Source organism: Macrosteles quadrilineatus, unplaced genomic scaffold, assembly GCF_028750875.1.
Source record: "Macrosteles quadrilineatus isolate MER2022 unplaced genomic scaffold, UCM_ALF_1.0 Scaffold_4__1_contigs__length_99947679, whole genome shotgun sequence".
In the NCBI taxonomy this organism is placed as follows: Eukaryota; Metazoa; Arthropoda; class Insecta; order Hemiptera; family Cicadellidae; genus Macrosteles; species Macrosteles quadrilineatus.
The window spans coordinates 66,168,606-66,178,014 of record NW_026542597.1 but is presented as its reverse complement, the minus strand read 5'-3'; the positions used below and the strand labels follow the sequence as shown (position 1 = coordinate 66,178,014).

Here is a 9,409-nt window from a genome sequence, read left to right as displayed (position 1 = left end):
AGGATATAATCTTAACATTAGTGTTTATTGAGCACTAATCGTATACCTTTTTATTAAAATTATAGGAACGCTGGAAAATTAATAAATGGTATATTTGGAGTGTTAAAATAAATTCTTATCGAATGTATTTCAGTGGCAGGAGTTTTCCATTGCAAAGAGAGTTCTTTTCCCCTCAGATACTGCTTCGAGTCATGTTATATCTTCATCTCAAAGCTTAAAGCCTTAGGTGGGATTTGAACCATCAGACAGAAGTCACAATCTCTAACCAATACACTAAATTAACTTTATAAAATTCGTTAAATACAGGCTACAGTAGTGTGTGTGTAAAAACTCTTTGAATAATTTGTAAGGTGAGTTTTTTTAAGTCAATGGTTTTAGCCTGAATAAACAGTATAACACTAAAACTAGGTCGGCGTTAAGTGTATTTCCCACTTCTATTCAGGCCAAATGCATCCGGAGACACACTTTTATTTGCAATATTATTATGAATAGCAATATCTTGAGCCTCGCGTTTATCCCATTTATACTAGAAGAATTTTATGAAAACTCTATGTTATTAAATGTATTTAATGTCAAAACAGTATTTAACTCATAATGCATTATAATCGAATTTCGAAAGAGTGTTGATCTTATTTTAGAAATAGCATTATTAATATGAAAGTTTGGATGTTTGTGTGTATGATATGAAAACTACTGCACCAATTGAGTTTAAATTTTAAGGGAAGAGCCGATATCAGATGGACATTATGCCTGTTTTTATTTCGAAGCTCTGCTCCGCCCCTCTGTTGTCCAATGAATACACCTAATTAATATTATTAATTAATATTAGTAAAAACCGGTTGTTTGAAAATTTTTGTTTGGTGTTTAGTAAGACCACTTGTGAATAAGGTGTCTATTAAAACTTAATCATGGCAGTATTTTTTAAACATGAGTAAAAGATAATAATAGACCGTCCAACAAGCGTAACCAGTAACCCACAAACTTTGGATACTTTTCTTTTACTTACAGCGAAATTTTAATTTCCAAACAATAATTTGTAGGCAGTACCTCGTGTATTTAACCAGTTTTAAACAAATTTTGGGACATCTTACATATAACTTCAATTCATTAATGATAAATTGATACAACGTACTACCATTTAACATGTTTCATCTTTAAAAATGAATCTAAATACATTCAATGTAAGCTTTTGGATTTTCCTTTGGTATTGGAACTACCAATTTGTAAATGGTAATCTGGTAAACATTGCTTAAGCTTTATCTTTGTGTATTGAGTGGTTTAGATTACATTTAAAGTCCTTGGAAGGTAGATAACATAACTCAAAGAGAACTGATTCATTCTTATCTGTCTGGCGCGACTGACTTGAGTACGGTAATATACAACTGTAATCCTCTAAGTGTATATTCAAGGACGGCGAGTCTCATTGTGGAATTTAGTGCGAAAATAACAGTTCTCGAAACCATACAATAAAATAATGAAAAAATTGTTTTCAGTTGTCACATACCAAAAACTGTAGAATAAAATGTGCCATTTTTTTAAAGTGGGAAATATTCTTTTCTAAAAAGAACCACTTTGCCCACTAGTTGCAGGATATGCCGTCAGAAGAAAAAAATATATCTAAGAGAACGTTTTTAATTTGCTCACACACAACAATAAGGTTATTATTATTTAGCTACCACTTTAAAGTCAGATAGATTTAAAAGTTCGGTAGTCATTATTCAAAGTTTTTTTTTAAGGTTGGTGGCCTCTTTTAACCATGCATTTGCGTCCACATAGACTACAGATCTGTGCGTGGATCGTATCCAACGAAGCAAGGGGTGAGCCGATACAGTACGAAGGTAAACTGTACTGATAAAATGATTTCAGTAGTGACCATGATCCGAACCCACGACATTGCTGTCTTGGGCCCGAAGTCCGCGACGCTACGGACTGAGCCACCGACTCACATTCCTCACTCATTACTCATTCCCGGGGATTTCACAGGAAGTTACTCATTCCTCACTCATAGTCCCTATTTTAAAAAAAGTGGTAGGATAGAAATTGAAAAATATACTGTTATAGTAAAAGTTCCAAATCCGTATCCTGATAAAAAAAACATTAACTTCAAAGAAGTGTCCGGATAAAATTGCACAACATTTTGGCAAACACCAGTACTCCAATTTATCTTACCACTAGAGATTATCTAAATGACTATCAGCGTTCAGTTATTTTTTCAAATATTTTTATCAAACAAATTAAACCATAGCATTAAACCGTAGTCATTAGGGGGTTTTTTACAGACTTGCAAAAACCACAAATCAAAGCTATTGGATGTTCAAACGACTGCGATCGTTTCGTAAAGAGCAGAGAGAAAAGAAGAAACGTTATTTCCTTAAAGTCGTATGTAAATGTCTTATCTACAAAGTATACGCGGGGGAATGGTAATGTAATACAGCGCTGGGAATATAAAAAGAGAAATTTGGTACCGGGGGCGAGCGCTTCCCGGGCAGCTGTGCGCCTAGCTCTAGCCCAAGTCATATTTTATAAAGTTCAGTTCCGACTCTCTCTCTAACTCTTCGCTCTTTGTAAAATTGTCAAATGTTTCTCTTGTATCTAGTTTCTGTGGAGGAATCTGAGAAAATACTAACGAGTAAAGGAATTACCACACAATTTCTTAGATGTATTTGGGAATTTTGTATATAAAATTTGCATTTCGTAATAATACGTTTTTTGAAAACGCAGAGAAATAATTAATTAGGGACTTAAAGCAACAATGATTAAGTATTATAGTTTAGTTTTTATCGGAGAGAGATCCCCAATACTGTATACAGAAAGTTTTCACCCTACCTATCATTTTCCCAGCTGGTTGGCTCTGTACTTTGGCTTCTGCTTTGCTTAAATTTAGTTTTAGTTTAATTTTCATTTGATTGTAGAGTTCAGATTCAATTTATTCAACACTTTACATACAAATGTTGACGAATATTTAGAATAATTTATGATTGGAAATGTCGGAATATATCGATGTTTGAGTCATTTGTGGTTTTACATAATAGGATACTGTATCACGCGTCTAGAGCTAGTTTTCGACACATATTGTTTTCAATTCATCTTTTTTGTCATCGTCAATAAAAAAGTGTAACTTTGGATTACAACCATGTTTTATCAAAGTTTATCATGTTATGTTATATTATGTTATATCATGTTTATCAATTTTACCATGTTTATGCCATAATACACGTATAGCTAGCTATAAAGTATAGCTATAATAATTCAAATTCAATTTATTCGCACAGCGTAATGATAATGATTGAAAAAATAATAGAAACTGTTATAAATGAATCCCTGCGTATTCCAAGAAGAAGATGTAAATTCAATCAGTATGTGACGTAAAATAGAGTGTTATGTGTGTTTTATTTGCTTAGCGTAATCCGGACTAGAAAATGATCTATACTTGTTTACACTACTGCTAGCATGAGCATGATCACCCACACGTCTTTGGAAAAATTTTTAATTTTTCAGATGAATTAATTACCAGTACTTCTCGAGTTTGTCTGTGAACTCGTTTGTGCTCAAACTCAACAATGATGCGAGTTCAGTTATTGACAGCTGAGCTTGTTTATCTACTATGAGATAAGAGTGACGCTCTCGGCTCAGATAAGACTAACTGTTACATCCCAAATGAACTGTTCTACAATACAATACAATGCAATATACAATACAAACAACACTGGATGTACTCATTGAATTGGTAGAGTTTTGATTCTTTTGGGATATTTCATTTTTTTCAAATTTCCCCTATAGAAAAGAATCCACGAAGAGTATTACAGAAACTGCAAGTGTCATAAACCTAAACATATTACGTCTGTTGTGCCCTTAAATATATTAAATTAAAACCCATTTTGTTAGAGCCACTTATTTCATTGTATTTAATAACAAAATCCAAAACTTAAAGTAAACATGAAACAATAATATATCAAACCAGATGACAAGCAAATAAACAAACTATTAATGTAGACCTCAGGACATCTCCCTCTTAAAGTTCTTCTATGAACCTCTTGGCAGGTTTAACAATTCTGGTAGGTCTGTGTATGGTTGAAGAATGATTATGTAGGTTGGATCTTGGTGTATGTGTCTGTCTTGGAGGAAGTGTCTGTGTATGGGGGTTTTCTTTATCAGGATTTTCTCTTTCTCCAGAGGAGAACATAGGGAATAAGAATTTTGAATTCCTGATATATCTTCCTCCCTTTTTTGTTTCAACGTTATATTTCCTGTTCTCTAACTTCTCCTTGATTACCCCTTCTTCTCTTCGGTCCGATACCCAAACTTTAGCGTTTTCTGGGTAATCCTTGACCTGGGTCACTCTATGTCTTTTATTGAACTGTTGTTCCTGTTTCCTCTTTTCTTCCATTTGTCTAAGTCTATATCTATTGTGATTTGGAGTGGCTGGAAGTAGAGTTGCTTTATTCACTGGTAGATTTGTTCTTAAAATCCGTCCCATTAATAGTTGTGATGGGCTATAACCACATTCCTTTGGCGTCGTATTGTATGCCAATAAGCCCATATGTCTATCCTTACACTTCTTTAATATGTTTTTGAAGATTTTCACACCACTTTCAGCTTGACCATTGCACTGATGATGGTATGGTGAACTAGTTTCCACTGTGAAGTCGTATTCTGATTTGAATAGTTCCCATTCTTTTTATAGAAATTGCACACCTGAGTCTGATCTAATTGACTCGGGGATGCCATGCTTTTCAAACGATGTCTTCATTGATTTAATCAATATTGCCGTTGAACAGTTAGATACCTTATATACATCGATGTATTTGGAATAATAATCCATGAGAATTATGTATTTATCATTGTTGAATTCACAAAAATCTACTCCGATTTTCTGCCAGGGTCTTTCAGGAACCTCTGTAGGAATCATAGGATGGCGAGGAGGCACTCTGTCAGCAATGCATTGCGGGCAATAGGTTACTTTTTGTTCGATGTGATGATTAATTTTGGGCCACCATACTGACATTTTAGCCCTTTCTTTACATCTTTTAATACCTTGATGACCTTGATGAATATTATCTAACATTTCTTTTCTCAAGGATGGAGGAATCACTATTTGATTATTTCTCATAAGTATATCTTCATTGATCGACAATTCTGCTTGATGATCCCAGTATTCTTTTAATCTTTCATTTAATAGGTTCTTATTTTTAGGCCATCCTTGAATTGTAATATCTAACAATTCCTGTAATTCTTCTCTTTGATTTTTTATTATTACATCTAATTTATTAGATGATACTGGGATTGATTGAACTACTGTTCTTACACATGCTTCTGCTTCTTCTGCAAGTTTCTCAATATCTTCCTCTTCAGTTTTGTTGATTGGCGCTCTTGATAACGTGTCGGCAGTTGTTAATTGTTTTCCTGGTACCCACAATATGTCGTACGAATATCTCATTAATCTCATTTTAAATCTCTGAACTCTTAGCGGCAGTTCATCCAAACCCTTACTACTTAAAAGAGGAATCAGAGGTTTATGATCAGTTTGAATTTGAAACTTCAATCCTGTTATAAAATTTTTGAAACGTTCACATGCCCATACTATTGCATAAGCCTCCTTTTCAATTTGTGCATATTTCTGTTGAGTCGGTGTTAAGCTCTTTGATGCGTAGGCCACAGGTTTTAAATGTCCTTGATGTTCTTGCAAAAGTGTTGCACCCAAACCATAAGCTGATGAATCGGCCGAAATTATAGTTCTCCTTTTCAAATTGAATGGTATTAATGCAGGAGTTGTTTGTAAACTCTTTAAGGCTGTTTTAAATGATTGTTCTTGACTAGGACCCCAAACAAAAGCCCTATCTTTTTTTAGTAGTTCCCTCAGTGGTTGAACGATATCAGCAAGGTTTTCTATGAATTTTCCGACATGATTCAACATCCCTAGAAATCTCCTAACACTTCCCACATCACTGGGTGTGGGGAAATCGATTATTGCTTGTAAGTGTTTGGGATCTGCTTGAATCATACCAGAAGAAATAATGTGACCTAAGAATGAAATCTTTGTTTTTCCTATTTCACACTTGTCATTTAAGGTAACTCCTTCTTTTTCCAATTCTTGTAACACTCGGTCTAGTCTGCTGTCATGCTCGGGTTTACTTTCTCCGGTAATTAAAATATCATCCATATAACACAAAATTCCTGGGATGTCTCCAATAATACTTTTCATCCTGTTACAAAATATTTCCGGGGCTGTTGAAATTCCGAAGGGAAGTCTTTTAAAACAAAATCTACCAAATGGTGTTATAAATGTTGTCAATTTTGAGGAACCCTCATCTAGCGGTATTTGCCAAAACCCCGAATTAGCATCTAATTTTGAATACCATTTGGAATTCCCTAGACATCCAAGTAAGTCCTCAACAGTATTAAAAACGTTATTTTCTCTCTGTAAATGGTTGTTTAAAGCTGAAGGATCAATGCATATTCTTACACTGCCATTAGGTTTAGGTCTTACCACCATTGGATGACACCACTCCGTAGGTCCGCAAACTTCTTCAATGATTCCCGCTTCAACCATTCTTTTAAGTTCATTTTTCACTTTTTCTCTTAATGGAATAGGTATGTTTCTAGGAGTTTTTAACTCCATCGGTACCGCATTTTGTTTCAGTTTAAGTTGAGCTCCTTTCTTCATCTTACCAATCCCATTAAATAAACTTGGATATTTATTCTTGATCTTCTGTAGGTCTGTGTTGATATTCTGGTTGCTACAATATTCACTTGACTGAATGTCATTTTTAACTCCTCTGATGACCCTTAAGAACCCTAGGGCTGAGATGCATGGTTTCCCAATCAATGCTTCCTCTTGACCATTGATCACATATATTGTTTGACGAGTTGTTTTATTTTTATACTGAATTACACCTTCAAATTTACCTAAAACTGTTAAATACTTCCCCCCAGGTGTTTTTAAAACAATGTTTGATTTAGTCAATAATTTGTTTCTAGCCATTCTTGGAGGCACAATCGTCACGTCGGCTCCACTGTCAATCTTGAAATGTTCCAATTTCCCATCAAGTTTTACATCAATTTCAAATTCATTCTGTTTATTGTAGTTCCTTGTTGTCGCTCTTATTTTCTTAACTTCAGCTCTGTTAATGTAATACCCGTCCTCGCTTCTATTATCCTGTTCCAATCTGTTCTCGGTATTTTCCTGAATTTGATTCAGGGTTGGGTTTCTGTATTTATTGTTCTGATTTCTGTATTTATTATTCTGTCTCTTTTTACAACATCGGCTGAAGTGTCCTTGCAATCCACAGTAGTAGCATTCAATATTCTGAGCAGGACATTCCTCCTTAGGATGCCTCTGTCCTCCACAGTAAAAACAATTAGAAGTATATTGTCTTATGTTTTGTTTCAAGTTCGGATGTTTTTTCACTTGGTCTATTTCTGCAAAATCTTGTTCTCTTGATCTGTTAACAGTAATTTGTTGGTTCTTTATAATTTCACTTTGTTTCAATCTATTTATTGTTTCATGCAAGGTTAGGTCAGCCATCAGTTGAAGTTCCTTAGATAACTTTGAATCTGTTATTCCAACAATGAGTTTATCCCTAATAAGGCTGTCTTTCATGTCTTTGTAATCACATGAAGAAGCTAATTGATGTACATCTGTTATAAAATCGGATATCGGTTCATTTTGCTTTTGTACTCGTTGATTGAATTTCGCTCTCTCATAGGTCAAATTCACCCTTGGTGTAAAATACTTATTAAGTTTTTCCACCACTTTATCATAAGTCTTTTCATCTTCTTCTGTTACTCCTGCTGCTATTAATACATTTTCTGCATTATCACCCATGGATATTATAAGGAAATTTACTTGCTTTTCTCCATCTATTTGATCTAAATTGGTAGCATTTCTGTACCTATTGAACTTTTTTAACCATGGGCCCCAATCTTCTGGTTTAAAGGAGTATTTATCAATGAAGCCCAATGTTGCTGAATGTTGTGTCATTTTAGATGTTTGTCTTCTTACTGTTATATCTGAGTTTTCTGAGTCTGACATTGTAATGCAGCATATATATTAGACACCCTGTTACTCAATTTATTGGGTCTTTACCGCTGCCACCATGTTGTGCCCTTAAATATATTAAATTAAAACCCATTTTGTTAGAGCCACTTATTTCATTGTATTTAATAACAAAATCCAAAACTTAAAGTAAACATGAAACAATAATATATCAAACCAGATGACAAGCAAATAAACAAACTATTAATGTAGACCTCAGGACAACGTCACTGGCCCGAATGTCTATACTAATAGCCGTAACAGCTGGTTTGTATTTATTTTGACAGTTCCATTTAAATATTAATATTCCCTACAGTACTTTAAATTTTGTACCAAATATGCAAAGTTTGTGTGTTGGCTCTATTGTTGGATAAAGACTAACTACTGTGTTTAAATTTTATCAAATTTGCTTATTGTTCTATTTTTTGTTGAACAGATTGTAAATTAAATAAAATGTTAAAAAAATTCCCTATAGTGGAAATTCGTTAAAAAAACATGTTTCCCTCGAGAACAGTGGTAATTTTTTAAGAATATGTTTCATACCGTTTTTGTTCAAATATTAGTGGAACAGTCTATTACCGTACGAGTTAGCGTTTTTGTACAATTTAATTTTACGGGGAAGATACAAAAAAATATCATTTTTACAACATTTATTTCTGGTCCAATGAGGACATTATGCACAGAACTTTTAATAAAAGATGAACAAGCAAATAACAATAATAACATCGCGGGTTCGCTCAGACATGAGACACCCTGTAACACAATGGATTTAGATAAAGGCAAATATATTCAATTTTATTTAGGCTTTATTCGTCAAATAGATCTTGGAGAACCTTCGACGTAGCCTCCTGTGTTCACTTGCTTCACCTAGGAACACCGTTTAAAGACCTCAGAAATTTAAATGTGTTTTTTTTTTCAATAAAGGCCTAGATAGCCACTCTTTGTATCTTAAAATTCCCATTTTGTACTTATGGAGGAAAAGTAAACTGTAGTAGTTCGCTTGTTTATGGATATGTATTTTGATAATATTCGGATTTTTTAATTTCATACTATACTGTTAACAATTTACCAAGTAAACACATTTTACGTGCTCCTCTGTAGCAACAAACCTATATCAACAGTACTTGTTAAAACCTCATGTTGTTAAAACGGGATACTAAATAAGAAATTTTAAGGGGTGAAAATCCAATCAGACGAATACAAATTTTGTTCTACAGGTTTCCACGGCGAGGGTGATACAGTTTACTATAAATAATTGATAATCGATGTGTAAAAGTATAACTTTTTAGGTGTTTAAGGCTTTAGGATCTATTATCTCAAATCCGGAACTTACGTCACGGTATGCGCTAAACTACTAGAGTAAGATTATTTTAT

General features: G+C 33.8%; 1 protein-coding gene across 1 annotated transcript; it reads right to left on the bottom strand.

Annotated features, from left to right (window-relative positions):
* Positions 1-4,581: 4,581 nt before the first annotated feature.
* On the bottom strand, positions 4,582-8,032 carry LOC128993005 (uncharacterized). The gene is made up of 2 exons (XM_054416755.1): positions 6,464-8,032; positions 4,582-4,638 (listed from the first exon to the last, which is right to left on the bottom strand). The coding sequence occupies exons 1-2, from the start codon at positions 8,030-8,032 to the stop codon at positions 4,582-4,584; spliced, it is 1,626 nt and encodes a 541-aa protein (XP_054272730.1).
* Between the last annotated feature and the right edge of the window lie 1,377 nt (positions 8,033-9,409).

Excerpts from the sequence above, each read along its gene's own strand:
- LOC128993005 (XM_054416755.1), bottom strand. The coding sequence starts at position 8,032 with ATGTCAGACTCAGAAAACTCAGATATAACAGTAAGAAGACAAACATCT. Across the intron at positions 4,639-6,463 it reads GACCTAAACCTAATGGCAGT|TGGAAACTAGTTCACCATAC; the intron begins GTAAGAATATGC and ends ACGACTTCACAG.